Below are 19,690 nucleotides of genomic sequence, written 5' to 3'. Positions count from 1 at the left end.
TCTGTTTCCTTTTTCGCCTCCACTTCCGGCCGGGACCGGAAGTGGACGCTCCAGCGCGGAGACGCTGCTGCCTCCTCCTGGTGGAGGCTGTGTACTACAACAACACGGATCCAATTAATCGCTGATGTGTTTTTGGGACTATTTCTTACGGCGGCCCTGACGTGCAAACCACAACAACAAATCACTAAACACAACAACAAATTGAAAAACACAACAACAAATCACTAAACACAACAACAAATTCAAAAACACAACTGCAAATGAAAAAACACTGTTGCTCTTTCTGTTGTGTTTTTTTATTTGCTGTTGTGTTTTTGAATTTGTGTTGTGTTTTTCAATTTGTTGTTGTGTTTTTCAATTTTCTGTTGTGTTTTTCAATTTGTTGTTGTGTTTTTCAATTTGTTGTTGTGTTTTTTCATTTGTGTTGTGTTTTTCAATTTGCTATTGTGTTTTTCAATTTGTTGTTGTGTTTTTCAATTTGCTGTTGTGTTTTTCAATTTGTTGTTGTGTTTTTCAATTTGCTATTGTGTTTTTCAATTTGTTGTTGTGTTTTTCAATTTGCTATTGTGTTTTTCAATTTGCTATTGTGTTTTTCAATTTGTTGTTGTGTTTTTCAATTTGCTGTTGTGTTTTTCAATTTGTTGTTGTGTTTTTCAATTTGCTATTGTGTTTTTCAATTTGTTGTTGTGTTTTTCAATTTGCTGTTGTGTTTTTCAATTTGTTGTTGTGTTTTTCAATTTGTTGTTGTGTTTTTCAATTTGTTGTTGTGTTTTTCAATTTGTTGTTGTGTTTTTCAATTTGCTGTTGTGTTTTTCAATTTGTTGTTGTGTTTTTCAATTTGTTGTTGTGTTTTTCAATTTGTTGTTGTGTTTTTTTCATTTGTGTTGTGTTTTTCAATTTGCTGTTGTGTTTTTCAATTTGTTGTTGTGTTTTTTTCATTTGTGTTGTGTTTTTCAATTTGCTATTGTGTTTTTCAATTTGTTGTTGTGTTTTTCAATTTGCTATTGTGTTTTTCAATTTGTTGTTGTGTTTTTCAATTTGCTGTTGTGTTTTTCAATTTGTTGTTGTATTTTTTTCATTTGTGTTGTGTTTTTATCTATCTATCTATCTATCTATCTATCTATCTATCTATCTATCTATCCATCAACATCCATTTTTTTTAAATCATTATAATTATTTTTTTATGACACAATAAAGTAGAAACCCGTAAAGTCGAAAGCTGCCTTTTAATTTTACACCGGAAGTGTCCCTGCCTTGATTGTGAAGGCTGACCGGAAGTGCCCGCTCAGGTTATCGGCGTCGTCCCGAGGGAGAGAAGAGACGCGTCTTCACTTCTTCGCTCCGGAGCGACTTTTTTTTTTATTCCTCGCTTGTTTTTCCCCTCGTTGTCGTTCCGCTCCTCGCCCGCCCCTCCGCGGTGTTTCTCCCCCCGGAGTCGCTTCGCCTTCGTCCCAAGATGGTCAAAGTGTCTTTTAACGGCGCTCTGGCGCACAAAGACGCCAAAAAGGACGCGGAAAGTCTGATTCCCGAGGACAAAGTGAGTAGAAAATGGCTAACGATGCTAACGATGCTAACCGAGCCGAACGTTAAGTCTCCTGCTCGGAGAGAAAAAGTGCTTAATAACACACTTTAGCGCACCGGGCGGGTCAAATAATGCTCTTTTCTTCCATCGTACTGTGTTTTTCAAACGTCTGCACGGTAGAAACGGACTTTTCTCGGATTTATAAGAAGTTAATATTTTAATTTTGCCAATTTATCCGCTTCGTTTTGCTGTTTTTAATCTTCAAATTGAAGCTTAATTCTCTTTTTTATATATATATATATATAACATTAGCGTTGTTTTAGTGGTGGGGAATATTACACTTTAATCTAGCGAAGTCGTATTAATCCTCCGTTTTTTTTCTGGGATTAAAAAGGTGGATTTTTCTGCAAAAATCCGTCTTTTCCAGGTTGTTGTTGTTGGTTTTTATTCCCCCCGATCAGGAAATTTAAAGTTGTGACTTGTTCGAGCAGCACAGTGAATAGAAAGGTCACACTGAGACGGGAGTGGAAAAATAAACAAAGCCAACCGGTCATGAAGGGTTAGACTTCGTCCCTGAACGAGATTATAATCCCGGCCTGAGGAGGAAATCCCATTATCAGCCTGCTTTACACCCATTCCTCTCGTCGTGGTGCAGAAACTGCGCTTTTATTTATTTATTTATTTATTTTTTAAAGTCATCTGATGATCCACAAGCTGAAATTATTAAAGATCGAATATTTACATGCAGATTGAAGGTAATTCTTTAACTTTGAGTGACGTCACTTGATGCAAACACACAAAAAAATCCACATGAATAAACTCCACATATCCACTTTGTGTGAGAGCAGAAGTCTTTGAAGTCTTTGTGGAAGCTTTATGAGCTGAATAGTCCGGTTTTCAGACGCTGTCAACATGATTGATCCCAAAAAGCAGAACTGGTTCAGTGTAGAACTGAGTCAGCTGCAGAGAAAGTAGAAATGTGTGTGTGGGGGGGGGGGGGGGGGGGGGAGTGCAGGCTGGATTAATCACACTTTGATCTGAGAAAGCAGGAAATAAACATGCAAAAAGTGTCTCTCCTCTGCCAGTTAATGGCTAACTTTGTGTTTGTGGCGCTGCTGAAGCATCCGGGCCGCCAGGACCTGCAGACCAGGTCCACTGACCCAGATTACCACCACCCGGAACACACAGACCTGGACCGGGCTCAGATCCACCAGATAAAAGGCTCGAGGGAATAAAGCGCAAGCTCGGCAGAACGTTGAAACGATATGTTTGTTTGTAGCAGCCGGGTGAAACCCAGAATTACACTTAATCACACGTTTTCTGCTCATCGAGGACATGAATCACATTGTTGCAAGCAACATTTGGCCATAAATTCAAAGTACAGTGTTATAATGCGACTGTAATAAAGGAGAAATGAGCAGCAACAGTTTAATCAAATTATTATTTTTGTTTGAAAGACGCTCCAATTGGACCAAAACATCAAACAAATTGGACAAATTTCAAAGAAAACTGAGTTTCTTAAGCGTTTTGGCTCCAACAACACGTTTCACTGTGTTTCTGCACCAGAAAGTTCCATTAAAAGTTACTTCATGTTGAGATTAACGTCATTTCTGCTCATAATTCTGTGTGAAAACTACATTTTCATCACGTTTGCTCACAAAGAAAAAGGTTAAATTTGAAGGTTATTATTATTTTACCGTTTTGAAATCCCTCCGTTTAAAGTTCAACAAGACAATAACTTGAAAATACACATTTATTGTACTTGTATTTTGCCTCCAAGCGTACACCGCTGAAACAAAACACTCAGTTTCTTCTTCGTTGTAAATATTCTGTTTATTTCCCCGTCGGTCCCTCGAGTTCAGCCATTTCATTGTAGTAAACTTTTGAAAGAGCGGAGTTGAAAGGCGGAGTTGAAAGGCGGAGTTGAAAGTTGGTCACGTTGGCCAAAGAGAAAGTTTCCTCTTGCAACATGCAAATCGTTCCGTGCAGGAAGTTGAGTGACGCGTTGCGTCTGGCAGCAGGTCAGACCTGCTGGTTCCAGACGCCGGCGGCGTCCCGGCTCTTATGCAAGGCAGGTGCAGGTTCCAACTCGCATCACGTCTCAGAGAAGGAAGAGGGCGTGGACAGTTTGGGCTGCAGATGAAACCCGGGCCTCGGAGACGGACCGGGTCCAGGTCTCAGCTGCTTCTTAACATTGAGAGCTGAAGTCTTCGCTCCGCTGTCCGTCTGCATGCGTCTCACCTGTGAGACAAAGCAACGTCCCGCACTTTGATCTGTCCCCGCCGCAGTCCCAACATGTTGTCCTCAAAGTCTGACGGAGGACGTCTCGTGTCGGAGCGTTTTTCAAGTGGAAACGCAAGTTTCGTATCGTTCCGCGTGTCTGTTTACGTGACGGCGTTACCGTCTCCATGGAGACGACTGGTGTAGCTCGTGGTTCTGCACATGCTCAGTAGAGACAATCGGAACAAAGTTTCCTCTGTGGTGTCGTGACTCCCGCTCCGTATTCTCCTGGACGCTGCGCTTTTATTTTGACAGTCACAATGTTTAGAGCTCGTGTGTGCTTTCAGTGCTAAAACTGACAACGGCGCCACCTCGTGGCCCAACATGGTAACTGCACTGTAAAGCAGGTCTGCCGTCGCCGTGGAAACAAACAAACTGTTGGTTCTGTCGACTAAAACTGTGATGAACAATGACGACGGTTGAATAACTTTCTATAACAGACCGATGATATTCTGGACAAACGTTTCGTTAACTAAGTCCACTGTGGATTTATTGGAATAAAACCAGACGGTAACTAAACTAGGACTAAACCTAAGTGTGGTTTTACACTAACTACTCCGACTAGATCAGGATTTACTGTCAGAATCCAGGCTGCTTTCAAAACACGGCTGCAGAATCTAAAGCTTTCTGAGATTCAAAAGCAAAAACGATGCTTTTTTAAAAAACAAAAAAATTCCTCCACTTGAGTTGTTGCCGTGGCAACGGGGCCAGAACCTGCAGCAGCTTCGGGAGGATCTGGTCCAGGAGGGTCTACCGGTTCTCCTCACAATGTTCTCCTCACAATGTTCTGCGGAGGTTCTCCTCACAACGTTCTGCTGAGGTTCTCCTCACAACGTTCTGCTGAGGTTCTCCTCACAACGTTCTGCTGAGGTTCTCCTCACAACGTTCTGCTGAGGTTCTCCTCACAACGTTCTGCCGAGGTTCTGCTCACAACGTTCTGCTCACAACGTTCTGCTCACAACATTCTGCTCACTACGTTCTGCTGAGGTTCTCCTCACAACGTTCTGCTCACAACGTTCTGCTGAGGTTCTCCTCAACGTTCTGCTGAGGTTCTCCTCACAACGTTCTGCTGAGGTTCTCCTCACAACGTTCTGCTCACACGTCGTCAGGGTGAATCTAAAACCTGGAACTGAAAGAACAAACATGAAACTGCAGACAAGCAGTTGTTGTTGTTGTTTATTTCATCAGAACGTGATGGTGTCCTGGAGGGACACTGAGGTTCTCCTCACAACGTTCTGCTGAGGTTCTCGATGGTGTCCCTGGAGGGACAGACTCTGAGGCCCGTCCCTCCAGGCAGGTGGTTCCGGGGGACTTTGATCTGGACCGTCAGAGGAGCTTAATGTTTATTTTTAGGGGATTTAAAAACCCCAAAATACCAGTGATTGGGTTCTTAGGTAGTTCTTAGGTAGTTCTTAGGTAGTACTTTGTTTCCTGGATTATCGTCCTCCTGTCTGACGCACAAACTCCAGAACCCCGACTGCGTCTCCTCGCCGTTCAGGCTGCGGCGCTGACGGTTTCACGGGTTCTGCACGTTTGTGATCAAGTTCAATAAAACTGCTGATGGTCGTCTTCCGTCGTCATGGAAACGCTGGTGCTGCTGCACTTCCTGAGGAAGGACGCCGCCTTCCTGCTGACGAACAGGAAGTGGCAACGGGTTCAAAGTTGTGCTTTTTGGGGGAAAACAAGCTGCAGAGCGTTGGATCGTCTTCGTCGTGATGAGACGGGCAAAATAACGTTTATTAAATTTTTAGCTAAAGACGATTAAGATTTCACAACATTCTAGTTTTTGGCCCCCGCAGTTCCTCCGTTCCTCCTCGTGAGCCTCTTCCAGAGTTTCTGTTTCATTTTGCTTCAACCTGGTTAAAGTTTGAATCAGTTGAACGACGACGCCTCGTTTACTTTTCATTCTGGGATTGTTTGTCTGAATCGCAGCAATAAAGTTGCACTTTTGACACTTTATCCCACTGACGTTGGTCTGGTTCACTACACCTGTCGACTCTGGAACCTGGTTCACCTGGACCAGGAACCTGGTTCACCTGGACCAGATGTTTGTGGTCTGTCGTCCACACCAGGCGGTTTTAGAAGTGTGACAACAGGGTTTTTAACACAGAGTGGGGAAATTGTAAAACCCCGGCTCCTGAAAGTCGGCAAAAACGATCATCTGTGGAAATGATGTCATCAAATAACCACAATAGGGGCAATAGACATATAGAACTAGATTTATATAGAGGCTTCTGAGCAGGAAACTACTTCTAAAGTTCTGTGTTCTGTCGTCTTCTGTGTTTTTGGTGTGTTTGGTGAGAGAGACGAGTTCATAGAGACGAGTTCATAGAGACGAGTTCATAGAGACGAGTTCATAGTGACGAGTTCATAGAGACGAGTTCATAGAGACGAGTTCATAGAGACGAGTTCATAGAGACGAGTTCATAGAGACGAGTTCATAGAGACGAGTTCATAGAGACGAGTTCATAGAGACGAGTCCATAGAGACGAGTTCACAGAGACGAGTTCACAGGACGAGTTCACAGAGACGAGTTCATAGAGACCAGGGCTCCTGGTACCAGGGGCCTCATTGGGCTGCAGCTTCTTCTCGAGACTGTTTCCAGGAAGACCTGTTGTCTCACACAGGCTAATGATCATAATGGTCCCCTCGGGCCCCATGGTCCACTCAGGCCCCCATGGTCCCCTCGGCCCCCATGGCTGCCTCGGGCCCCATGGTCCACTCAGGCCCCCATGGCTGCCTCGGCCCCCATGGTCCCCTCTGGCCCTCAGGCCCCCTCAGGCCACCCGGGGAGGATTACACTGTAATCAGTCCAATGGAGACTCAGCCAGCTGCCTGGAGGATTAACAGTCCAGCACCATACCTACACACACACACACACACACACACACACACAGACACACACACACACACACACACACACACACACACACACACACACACACACACACACACACACACAGTTTTAATATGACTCCCAAGTCTTTATTTTCACCGTCTGAGGATCCAGACCGGAGGTAATCCACACAGTCCACCTCAGACCCTAATAGGCTTTGCAAATCCTCCAGATTAAACTGAGCACCACGGTTCTCTTGGTGACGGACTTCCTGGGAGGTTCCACGGTTCTCTTGGTGACGGACTTCCTGGGAGGTTCCACGGTTCTCTTGGTGACGGACTTCCTGGGAGGTTCCACGGTTCTCTTGGTGACGGACTGAGGTGGTTCAGATCCGAGGCTTTTCAGGAACCTCACAGTCTCTCGCACTGGAAACGAGCAGAAAACTCAACTCTCGTCATTTCTGGATTTTTTACTGTATTTCCAGATGAGACGCTGTGACTTTAACGCTTTGAACTCTTATAAAGCGACGCGGCTAATTTAGGTATTTTTTCAGGTTAACGGGCTTCATGTCACCAGATTCTACTTCCTCATGTAGATTCAGGATGTTTTTAGCCTCTGCTTCTCTAAAACTGGCCTTAAAAGTGACATTAGTGCTCCTGCTGAGTCTCGTCTTGCTGCTTCTCATCAGCTGACTGACGGCAATGCTGCGTTCAGGTGCATCACGTAAACTAGAGCGCTGGACTGGCTGAGGAATCTTCATTCTCAGTCACAATCAGCAAATAATCCATACAAAACTTTATCAACAGAGATCAGACGCTTGGTGATTATGTGACTTATATGTGTTGTTTTGTCAAAGTTTGCAGGAGCGTCTTAACTTCAGGAGCTCTGTAGGGCAGAAAGTAGGGTTATTAGCCTCCATACTGGCGCGGCGCTACGACCTGGTCTGGTCCTCCTCTCTCTCTTTGTTGTTGGGATGGAGTTTCACCTGCGAACCTGAGCCGCTCGCTGAACCCGACACTCACCTGCCTCACAGGGCGGAACGCCAGCCGCCGTTATTAGAACCGCCGCCGCCATTAGAACCGCCGCCGCCATTAGAACCGCCGCCGCCATTAGAACCACCGCCGCCATTAGAACCGCCGCTACCAGCCAGCTCGGTTACGTTTGAACTTTGTAGATCAAAGTAAAGTTACATGAAAGTGATGAAAGCCCCCCCAGAACGGCTTCAAACCTCAAACAGCCACGAGGACAAATCTAGACTTTGGAACAGGATCAGGGCCGCGAACACACAAGTTAGCTTTGTTTGAACGGCGGCGGGTTTCAGGTGTTGAGCAGGAGGCGGAGCTTTCCTCCTTACAAACATCCCTCAAAAAACACTTGGTGGTTTTATTTTGACAGTCACCGTAACGTTCAGAGCCCTTTGTTCTCTGCTGCACATGTGTGCCTTCGTCACTACATAAAACTAGAGCTACACTCGGTAGAGCGGAGTCTCCACCAGAGGCCACGTTTCCAAAATGTTCCTGTGAAAACGTGAAACTCTTCAGGAGTGAAAAACGATGAAACGGGGTCAAAAAGAAGTTTTCTTTCCGGGGCGTTTGTCCTTTCTAGACTTTCTCTCTCTCAACAGGCAGATTGTGATCGTGAGGCTACAAAACTGTTGAACATCCGTCACCTGGAGGTGAGATAAGAATGTTTTGGAAAAGATGGTTGTCAGGATAAAACTGCTGCTTTGGACCGTAGGAGAAACAAAAAGAGTTAAAAAAAAAAACCACAGGAAGTGGATCTCAAGCATCAGAAGGAGGTTCTGAGCAGATTTCACCACCGTGGTTCTACGTTTATGTCTCACCTGGGCAGGAGTGTCACTGCTCCTCCTCTCAGGGTGGCCCCGCCCCCTGGAGCCCCGCCCCCTGGAGCCCCGCCCCCTGGAACCCCGCTTGGTCTGTTTTGCTGACTCAGCTCAGAGACTCAAACGAAGACTGTCTCCTAAAAACCAAAGTCCAGTCTGGACAGAGTCAATCCACTCCGGGTTTTTATGAGGAGTGTGCGTGTGCGTGTGAGTGTGTTATGAAACATTGATCCAGGACCTGCTGAGACTGGTTGACGGTTCAGAGACAGACCATATGAACTCGTAGAGTTTGGCTCCACCTCAGACCTGACGGAGCCTCAGACTGACGGAGGACACGCCTCCACCCAGTCTAATCTACAAGACTGATCACCGTGGTGTTAATGTTAGCGACCGCGGCTCTGGTCCGACTCACAAGCTGACCGTTAGCTTTAGCATCGTCCAAAACGTTCATCTCAACAGTTACCATTTCACTCAACTCTTGTTCCATAGTGTCACGAGTTGTAATGTTCCTGAGGGCAACAGGAAGTAGCATTAGCACGCTTAATTAGCATAGTTATCAGGTTACAGAGCATCTTCCTCCCATTAACTGACCCCTCTGCTAATGCTAATGCTAACGCCACAGCAGCAGGGTGTGAATAAAGTTTGTGTTTCCGCAGGACGCCGAGGCGGCGCTGCTGGTGCGCCAGCAGTCCCGGGCCTGGTGCTGGTGCATGTGCCTGGGTCTGGCCCTCATGCTGTCCGGGGTGGTGGTGGGCGGAGTCTACCTGCTGCGCTACTACGTCCAGGAGGTGAGTGCCAGGAGGGGGGAGGGGGGGGGGGGGGTGGGCGGAGTCTACCTGCTGCGCTACTACGTCCAGGAGGTGAGTGCCAGGAGGGGGGAGTCTACCTGCTGCGCTACTACGTCCAGGAGGTGAGTGCCAGAGGGGGGAGGGGGGGGGGGGTGGGCGGAGTCTACCTGCTGCGCTACTACGTCCAGGAGGTGAGTGCCAGGAGGGGGGAGGGGGGGGGGGGTGGGCGGAGTCTACCTGCTGCGCTACTACGTCCAGGAGGTGAGTGCCAGGGGGGGGGGGGGGGGGGGGAGGGGCCGGGTGTCTAACGTGTCCTGTTGAGACACGCAGGGCAGAGGAAGCAGTCTTTCACATAGCGGGACAGGTTCCAGCAGGTCCTCCTCCAGGTGGACTCACCTGGAGGAGGACCTGCTGGAACCTGTCCTCAGGTGGTGACGAACTACTGACGTGTGTCGCTACGGTAGTTTGGCTTCTTTCTCAAGATCCTCGCTGACGAGGTCGGGGCGGGTCCATGTGGGCGCCGTTTACACCACCATGTGCAGAGGGCCAGGAGGTCTAGGAGATCCAGGAGGTCTAGTAGACCCAGGGGGTCTAGGAGATTCGGGGGATCTAGTAGATCCAGGGGATCTGGTGGATCCGGGAGATTCAGTGGACAAATAGGATCTGGTGACTCCAAGCTGAGACGTCAACACACCGGGGATGTCCCGCCAAAATAAAATGCTGGAAATATCAGTTGGTCTAATTGTGAAGAGGAATTTCCTTCAGGAAGAGACGAACGTCAACAACAACTACTGGGTCTTAAGTCTTCATTGTAGCTCTGATGTCAGAGGAGGAAGATGCTCTACTAGGTTTATTTTGGAGTCTGTAGGAAGTTTAAGATGTTTGTTCTGGAGAACAGGATGTGATCCTGTCCTCTCTGGTTCTCCACAGGAGGGTCAGGTCTACGTCTGTGGCCTCAACTACCGTGAGGAGGACTTCATGGTTCCAGACGAGGAGGTAGGACTGGAGCTGCACCTCATTAACCCTTCAACTGCTGCTAGTCCTCCTCCAGGACCGGGGAGCCCCTGAACCCCTGATTACAGCCACTAGTCCTCCTCCAGGACCGGTTCCCTGGACTATGATTACAACCACTAGTCCTCCTCCAGGACCGGTTCCCTGGACTATGATTACAACCACTAGTCCTCCTCCAGGACCGGTTCCCTGGACTATGATTACAACCACTAGTCCTCCAGGAAAACTGGTTCTCCTCTGAAAGTTAATTCTTCGTGTTCCTCAGATGTTAGTTTTATTTTCAGGATAGAAACGAAGAGGTAGAACCTCAGTACCCCTGGTACCACGTCATCATTTAGTCCTGTAGTTTACTTTTACACACATTTTGTCTTGTTGAGCTTTGATCCTGTTTGAATCATAAACAAATTCTATGTATTTATATACCCCTGTTGTACTACAACCGTAGTTTTGTGGCAGTTTTGCGGTGGTACTACAACAGTAGATTCGCGGTTGTACTACAACCATAGTTTTGTGGTTGTACTACAACTGTAGTTTTGTGGTTGTACTATAACGGTAGTTTTGCGGTTGTACCACAATACAGTTGTGGTACAACCGTAGTTTTGTGGTTGTACAACACCGGTAGTTTTGCGGTTGTACCACAATACGGTTGTAGTACAACCGTAGTTTTGCGGTTGTACCACAATACGGTTGTGGTACAACTGTAGTTTTGCGGTTGTACAACACCGGTAGTTTTGCGGTTGTACCACAATACGGTTGTAGTACAACCGTAGTTTTGCGGTTGTACCACATCGGTAGTTTTGCGGTTGTACAACACCGGTAGTTTTGCGGTTGTACCACAATACGGTTGTAGTACAACCGTAGTTTTGCGGTTGTACCACATCGGTAGTTTTGCGGTTGTACCACATCGGTAGTTTTGCGGTTGTACCACATCGGTAGTTTTGCGGTTGTACCACATCGGTAGTTTTGCGGTTGTACCACATCGGTAGTTTTGCGGTTGTACCACATCGGTAGTTTTGCGGTTGTACCACATCGGTAGTTTTGCGGTTGTACCACATCGGTAGTTTTGCGGTTGTACCACATCGGTAGTTTTGCGGTTGTACCACATCGGTAGTTTTGCGGTTGTACCACATCGGTAGTTTTGCGGTTGTACCACATCGGTAGTTTTGCGGTTGTACCACATCGGTAGTTTTGCGGTTGTACCAGAAGGTTTCAGTCAAAATGTAACTTTAAACAGAAACATTTTGACGGAGATTAATTAAGTCTAGTTAAAGTAGTTTGATGGTTCAGGACTTCCTTACCCATGATGCACTCTGGCGCCGTGCAGGTGGAGGTGGAGCTTCCCCACGCCTTCCACCTGCGGCAGGTGGAGCAGCGGATCCGGGTGCTGGAGTGGGAACAGGTGGAGCTCATCAACGTCCCCGTGCCCGACTTCCAGGACGGAGACCCGGCGGACATCGTCCACGACTTCCAGCGGGTGAGGAGGGGGGGGTGGAGGAGAAGGAGAGGGGAGGAGGAGAGGGAGGGGGTGGAGGAGAAGGAGGGGGGAGGAGGGAGGGGAGTCAAACATTTATTATAAATCTTTATTCATGTCACTGTTTTACAAACTGACCTATTTGTCATTAACATCAAAGACTTCATACCTTTAAAAACCACAGATGTTATGATCCAGATGTTATAATCCAGATGTTATAATCCAGATGTTGTGATCTGGATGTCGAGATCCAGATGTTAACATCGTATTCTCCATCAACCAGGAAGTGAGACGAGCCAGTAGCTGGTTCTGTTGGTCGTTGTTGTAACGGGTCGGTCTACAAAGGGCAGGTTACCATGGAGATGAAAGGAGCCTCCACTCTGCTGCATCGTGTGCTGTGACGGCGCCCCCTGCTGCCAGGACCTGAAGCTTCTTCCTGTCTCATGTCTCATGTCTCCGTCCTCCAGAGGCTGACCGCCTACCTGGACCTGAACCTGAACAAGTGCTACGTGGTCTCCCTCAACACCTCCATCGTCATGCCCCCCAGGGACCTGCTGGAGCTGCTGGACCACGTCAAGGTGGGGCCACCTGCCGTCGTTTAGCTGGACCAGGGTACCTGGTCTGGTCCCAGAGAGGTCTGGGGGGTTTTAGCTGGACCAGGGTACCTGGTCTGGTCCCAGAGAGGACTGGAGGGTTTTAGCTGGACCAGGGTACCTGGTCTGGTCCCAGAGAGGACTGGAGGGTTTTAGCTGGACCAGGGTACCTGGTCTGGTCCCAGAGAGGTCTGGGGGGTTTTAGCTGGACCAGGGTACCTGGTCTGGTCCCAGAGAGGACTGGAGGGTTTTAGCTGGACCAGGGTACCTGGTCTGGTCCCAGAGAGGACTGGAGGGTTTTAGCTGGACCAGGGTACCTGGTCTGGTCCCAGAGAGGTCTGGGGGGTTTTAGCTGGACCAGGGTACCTGGTCTGGTCCCAGAGAGGACTGGAGGGTTTTAGTGTGATTTTATTTGTGCGTTTGGAGGAAAACTGTCTTTATATATGAAGAAGTGTTGGAAGACAGAGAATACAACCTGCAGCTAAGCCCCTCCCCCTCCCCCTCGCCCCCCCCCCTCCAGGCCGGCACCTACCTGCCCCAGTCCTACCTGGTCCACGAGGAGATGATGGTGACGGAGCGTCTGGACCATGTGGACCAGCTGGGCTTCTTCATCTACAACCTCTGCCGTGGGAAAGACACGTACAAGCTGCAGCGCCGGGACCGGATCCTTGGTAAGACTGGACTGGACTGGAAGCACTGGACTAACTGGACTGGACTAGACTGGAAGCACTGGACTCACTGGACTAGACTGGAAGCACTGGACTCACTGGACTGGACTAGACTGGAAGCACTGGACTCACTGGACTGGACTAGACTGGAAGCACTGGACTAACTGGACTGGACTAGACTGGAAGCACTGGACTAACTGGACTGGACTAGACTGGAAGCACTGGACTCACTGGACTGGACTGGAAGCACTGGACTCACTGGACTAGACTGGAAGCACTGGACTCACTGGACTGGACTGGAAGCACTGGACTCACTGGACTAGACTGGAAGCACTGGACTCACTGGACTAGACTGGAAGCACTGGACTCACTGGACTAGACTGGAAGCACTGGACTCACTGGACTAGACTGGAAGCACTGGACTCACTGGACTAGACTGGAAGCACTGGACTCACTGGACTGGACTGGAAGCACTGGACTCACTGGACTAGACTGGAAGCACTGGACTAGACTGGAAGCACTGGACTCACTGGACTAGACTGGAAGCACTGGACTCACTGGACTAGACTGGAAGCACTGGACTGGACTGGAAGCACTGGACTCACTGGACTGGACTGGAAGCACTGGACTCACTGGACTAGACTGGAAGCACTGGACTCACTGGACTAGACTGGAAGCACTGGACTCACTGGACTAGACTGGAAGCACTGGACTCACTGGACTAGACTGGAAGCACTGGACTCACTGGACTGGACTGGAAGCACTGGACTCACTGGACTAGACTGGAAGCACTGGACTAGACTGGAAGCACTGGACTCACTGGACTAGACTGGAAGCACTGGACTCACTGGACTAGACTGGAAGCACTGGACTCACTGGACTAGACTGGAAGCACTGGACTCACTGGACTAGACTGGAAGCACTGGACTCACTGGACTGGACTGGAAGCACTGGACTCACTGGACTAGACTGGAAGCACTGGACTAGACTGGAAGCACTGGACTCACTGGACTAGACTGGAAGCACTGGACTGGACTGACTGACTGGACTGTGAATAAGGGGTGAGTGTGACCTCTGTATGTCCCCTGTGTGTCACTTGTGTGACTCCTGACCCCCGTGTGACCTCTGACCCCCGGGTGACCCCTGCGTGACCTCTGACCCCCGTGTGACCCCTGCGTGACCTCTGACCCCTCCCGGTCCTCAGGCATGCAGAAGCGCGAGGCTCTGAACTGTCATAAGATCCGTCACTTCAGCAGCGGCGTCGTGGTGGAGACCCTCATCTGTGAGCCGTAGCTCCGCCCCCTCGCCCGCCGCCGCCGCCGCTCTGCGTCTTCTTTCCACTTCCGCCAGCGTGAGGCCGTGTCCCCAGACACAGTAATTACATAACCATGAGTAACTTATTGTAATCAGAGTAACTGCATGGGTTTTTATGGTGATAGAATCATGAACAGTTTGTAAAGTTTGTACCTCTTTTTGTACGCTGTCTGCTGTAGCATCATACACTGTGTGTGTGTGTGTGTGTGTGTGTGTGTGTGTGTGTGTGTGTGTGTGTGTGTGTGTGTGTGTGTGTGTGTGTGTGTGTGTGTGTGTGTGTGTGTGTGTGTGTGTGTGTGTGTGTGTGTGTGTGTGTGTGTGTGTGTGTGTGTGTGTGTATATAATCTCTTTAAATCTATGAACAGACCAACAACAACAATAAAAGATAAAAACAACAACAACGAGCTCCGGACTCTTTTTTCTCTCTCTTTCATTCTCAAGTCTACTTTTACTCTTCTGCTCTGCAGGAAGTACTTCTACTAAAGTATCAGAGTATTTCTTGCACCACTGCCCTGTGACCAGTAGTACCTTGCTGGAGTACTGTGAAAAAGTATTGGTTCCACCAACCAGTATGATGTGCTTACATTACAAAGTACTGTTGAAACAAAGTATCCTAGTATTTCTTACACAACCAGCCTATATCATGTATTACTTTGGCTGGAGTACTGTTAAATGAAAGTATCCTAGTATTTCTTACACCACCAGCATGTAACAACCAGTACATTTACTCAAAAGTACTTCTCAGAGCCGATACTGCAATACTTTAACTGAAGTACGTTAATTGTCGGTAGTTTTCTGTCTGTGTTTCGCAGTGCAGTGTTTGTAATCTTCAGTTACAGTTACTCTGTCAGTACTGGATCAGTGTCATGATCACCAAGGAAACTTGTCTAATTGGTGTATTTCTATTTTTTATTTTGTGTTTATATATTTTAGAAGTTTATATGCGTATTTATTTATTTTTTATTTCAATTTATTTATATATATATATATATTTTATATATTTAGATATTTTAGACGTTTGTGTATTTGTACATTTTATTTTCATTTATTTTATATATATATATATTTTGTGTTTATATGTATTTAGTTATTTTTTATTTTAATTTATTATATATATTTATATTTTGTTTCTATATTTTAGATGTTGATATGTGTATTTATTAATTTTTTTATTTTTTTTATATATATATATAAATATATATATATATAAAAGATGAAACAGGAAGTAGACGACCGCATCACTTCCTGAAAGTTCTACCACGTGACCAGAGGAGAGCTGAGAGTCACACTGAGCTGTCATTGGTTCATTTCATTTAAATTAAATTAAGTCAACCTGTTAAAACCGTCGTTGGTTTATTTAATTTAAATTAATTTAAATCAGGTTTCTGCTGCAGTGAAGCTGGAAGGAAAATGTTTTCATGTTTCTGATTAAAAGTTTTAAAAAAAAAGCTCCTCGTTTGTTGAGCTTTTCTATTTAACTGCTTTTTCAACTTCCTGTTTCATCCTTTCATTCAGACGTCACTCATCCATCCATCCATCCATCCTTCCATCCTCCATCCACGTATTAAATGTGAACGTCATTACAGAATAACTCCATTTCCCAGGATTCCTTGCGGCTCCTCACCTGCCGTCCACCGCCAGCGGTCCATCAAACTCTTTGATCCCGCCGACACTTTCTAAACTCTTCCCGCGGGTTCGTTCCGGTGCGTGACGTCATCCCGGACTCGTTCCTGGACGGTAAGTCTGCGCGTTACGTTACCGAGCGGCTGAGTAACGGAACGTTTCGTCCGTTTCTGAACTTTTGTCAGCATGCTAACGGCGGAGCTAACTGTGTTCCCGTCTCCATGGCAACGGGCTGCTTCACTTCTATTTACACTTTAGTTTAGAGACGAACTCGACGCGTTTCCTTCTCATTTACACAGATTGTGGTTTATTTTCTCCTCCAGTAGTCGAAGAGTCTGTTTCTATACGTGCTGGGTTTCACTGTGTGTTTTTAATTTGTCACTAAAGGGACAAATTATCGTCTTTATCGGGTTTTTTTTAAATTTAGAATCCATTATTTCAGTGTTTTTTCTCCTGGAATCTATTGATTTTTAGTTATTTTAATTTCTACGTTTGATCTATAATCACATTCCATTGACATTGGTCAGATTATGTTTACTTTATTTAATCCCACATCAAGTCTCAGCTGCTTTTTTCCACTGAAATGAGTTTGATCCACCTGTAAGTGTCAAAACAACTGAATTTAAAGAGTGACTTTTCTCTATATTGAGCTTATGTTTGTTTGATTCCCTGTTAAAGCGGAATAATCCTTTGATCCAAGTGAATTTAGACGAGTCGGGATGAAGAACATTGTGAAACGAGACGGTTTGAACATGAGTCTTAAAAACATGCAGCTGAAGGGTTTTATGAACGACTCTGTTCCTGCAGATGTTATGGACGACTCCTGCAGGTGTTATGAACGACTCCTGCAGGCGTTATGAACGACTCCTGCAGGTGTTATGAACGACTCTGTTCCTGCAGGTGTTATGAACGACTCCTGCAGGCGTTATGAACGACTCCTGCAGGTGTTATGAACGACTCCTGCAGGTGTTATGAACGACTCCTGCAGGTGTTATGAACGACTCTGTTCCTGCAGGTGTTATGAACGACTCCTGCAGGTGTTATGAACGACTCTGTTCCTGCAGATGTTATGGACGACTCCTGCAGGCGTTATGAACGACTCCTGCAGGTGTTATGAACGACTCTGTTCCTGCAGGTGTTATGAACGACTCCTGCAGGCGTTATGAACGACTCCTGCAGGTGTTATGAACGACTCCTGCAGGTGTTATGAACGACTCCTGCAGGTGTTATGAACGACTCCTGCAGGTGTTATGAACGACTCTGTTCCTGCAGGTGTTATGAACGACTCCTGCAGGTGTTATGAACGACTCTGTTCCTGCAGGTGTTATGAACGACTCCTGCAGGTGTTATGAACGACTCTGTTCCTGCAGGCGTTATGAACGACTCCTGCAGGTGTTATGAACGACTCTGTTCCTGCAGGTGTTATGAACGACTCCTGCAGGTGTTATGAACGACTCTGTTCCTGCAGGTGTTATGAACGACTCTGTCCCTACAGGTGTTATGAACGACTCTGTTCCTGCAGGTGTTATGAACGACTCTGTTCCTGCAGGTGTTATGAACGACTCTGTTCCTACAGGTGTTATGGACGACTCCTGCAGGTGTTATGAACGACTCCTGCAGGTGTTATGAATGACTCTGTTCCTGCAGGTGTTATGAACGACTCTGTTCCTACAGGTGTTATGGACGACTCCTGCAGGTGTTATGAACGACTCTGTTCCTGCAGGTGTTATGAATGACTCCTGCAGGTGTTATGAACGACTCTGTTCCTGCAGGTGTTATGAACGACTCTGTTCCTACAGGTGTTATGGACGACTCCTGCAGGTGTTATGAACGACTCCTGCAGGTGTTATGAATGACTCTGTTCCTGCAGGTGTTATGAACGACTCTGTTCCTACAGGTGTTATGGACGACTCCTGCAGGTGTTATGAACGACTCCTGCAGGTGTTATGAATGACTCTGTTCCTGCAGGTGTTATGAACGACTCTGTTCCTACAGGTGTTATGGACGACTCTGTTCCTACAGGTGTTATGAACAACTCTGTTCCTACAGGTGTTATGAACAACTCTGTTCCTGCAGATGTTATGGACGACTCCTGCAGGTGTTATGAACAACTCTGTTCCTGCAGATGTTATGGACGACTCCTGCAGGTGTTATGAACGACTCCTGCAGGTGTTATGAACGACTCCTGCAGGCGTTATGAACGACTCCTGCAGGCGTTATGAACGACTCCTGCAGGTGTTATGAACGACTCCTGCAGGTGTTATGAACGACTCCTGCAGGTGTTATGAACGACTCTGTTCCTGCAGGTGTTATGAACGACTCCTGCAGGTGTTATGAACGACTCTGTTCCTGCAGGTGTTATGAACGACTCCTGCAGGTGTTATGAACGACTCTGTTCCTGCAGGCGTTATGAACGACTCCTGCAGGTGTTATGAACGACTCTGTTCCTGCAGGTGTTATGAACGACTCCTGCAGGTGTTATGAACGACTCCTGCAGGTGTTATGAACGACTCCTGCAGGCGTTATGAACGACTCCTGCAGGTGTTATGAACGACTCCTGCAGGTGTTATGAACGACTCCTGCAGGTGTTATGAACGACTCTGTTCCTGCAGGTGTTATGAACGACTCCTGCAGGTGTTATGAACGACTCTGTTCCTGCAGGTGTTATGAACGACTCCTGCAGGTGTTATGAACGACTCTGTTCCTGCAGGCGTTATGAACGACTCCTGCAGGTGTTATGAACGACTCTGTTCCTGCAGGTGTTATGAACGACTCCTGCAGGTGTTATGAACGACTCTGTTCCTGCAGGTGTTATGAACGACTCCTGCAGGTGTTATGAACGACTCTGTTCCTGCAGGTGTTATGAACGACTCTGTTCCTGCAGGTGTTATGAACGACTCTGTTCCTACAGGTGTTATGGACGACTCCTGCAGGTGTTATGAACGACTCCTGCAGGTGTTATGAATGACTCTGTTCCTGCAGGTGTTATGAACGACTCTGTTCCTACAGGTGTTATGGACGACTCCTGCAGGTGTTATGAACGACTCTGTTCCTGCAGGTGTTATGGACGACTCTGTTCCTACAGGTGTTATGGACGACTCCTGCAGGTGTTATGAACGACTCTGTTCCTACAGGTGTTATGAACAACTCTGTTCCTGCAGATGTTATGGACGACTCCTGCAGGTGTTATGAACGACTCTGTTCCTACAGGTGTTATGAACAACTCTGTTCCTGCAGATGTTATGGACGACTCCTGCAGGTGTTATGAACGACTCCTGCAGGTGTTATGAACGACTCCTGCAGGTGTTATGAACGACTCTGTTCCTGCAGGTGTTATGAACGACTCTGTTCCTGCAGGTGTTATGAACGACTCTGTTCCTGCAGATGTTATGGACGACTCCTGCAGGTGTTATGAACGACTCCTGCAGGTGTTATGAACGACTCTGTTCCTGCAGGTGTTATGAACGACTCCTGCAGGTGTTATGAACGACTCTGTTCCTGCAGGTGTTATGGACGACTCTGTTCCTACAGGTGTTATGGACGACTCCTGCAGGTGTTATGAACGACTCTGTTCCTACAGGTGTTATGAACAACTCTGTTCCTGCAGATGTTATGGACGACTCCTGCAGGTGTTATGAACGACTCTGTTCCTGCAGGTGTTATGAACGACTCCTGCAGGTGTTATGAACGACTCCTGCAGGTGTTATGAACGACTCCTGCAGGTGTTATGAACGACTCTGT

The 19,690-nt window shown here is 47.1% G+C and overlaps 1 protein-coding gene across 1 annotated transcript; it reads left to right on the top strand.

Annotated features, from left to right (window-relative positions):
* Window positions 1-1,306: 1,306 nt before the first annotated feature.
* On the top strand, window positions 1,307-14,713 carry LOC308131545 (integral membrane protein 2B-like). The gene is made up of 7 exons (XM_080498306.1): window positions 1,307-1,537; window positions 9,138-9,269; window positions 10,200-10,265; window positions 11,605-11,754; window positions 12,219-12,329; window positions 12,865-13,015; window positions 14,217-14,713. The coding sequence occupies exons 1-7, from the start codon at window positions 1,457-1,459 to the stop codon at window positions 14,303-14,305; spliced, it is 780 nt and encodes a 259-aa protein (XP_080354432.1). The 5' UTR covers window positions 1,307-1,456; the 3' UTR covers window positions 14,306-14,713.
* Window positions 14,714-19,690: the final 4,977 nt, after the last annotated feature.

This window comes from Blennius ocellaris (genome assembly GCF_963422515.1).
Source record: "Blennius ocellaris genome assembly, chromosome: 6".
NCBI classification, from domain to species: domain Eukaryota; kingdom Metazoa; phylum Chordata; class Actinopteri; order Blenniiformes; family Blenniidae; genus Blennius; species Blennius ocellaris.
This window is presented reverse-complemented; position numbering and strand designations above follow the sequence as displayed.

Coding starts and splice junctions, on each gene's coding strand:
- LOC308131545 (XM_080498306.1), top strand. CDS start 1,457: ATGGTCAAAGTGTCTTTTAACGGCGCTCTGGCGCACAAAGACGCCAAA. Junction 11,755..12,218: donor TCGTCCACGACTTCCAGCGG/GTGAGGAGGGGG, acceptor TCCGTCCTCCAG/AGGCTGACCGCCTACCTGGA. Junction 12,330..12,864: donor AGCTGCTGGACCACGTCAAG/GTGGGGCCACCT, acceptor CCCCCCCTCCAG/GCCGGCACCTACCTGCCCCA.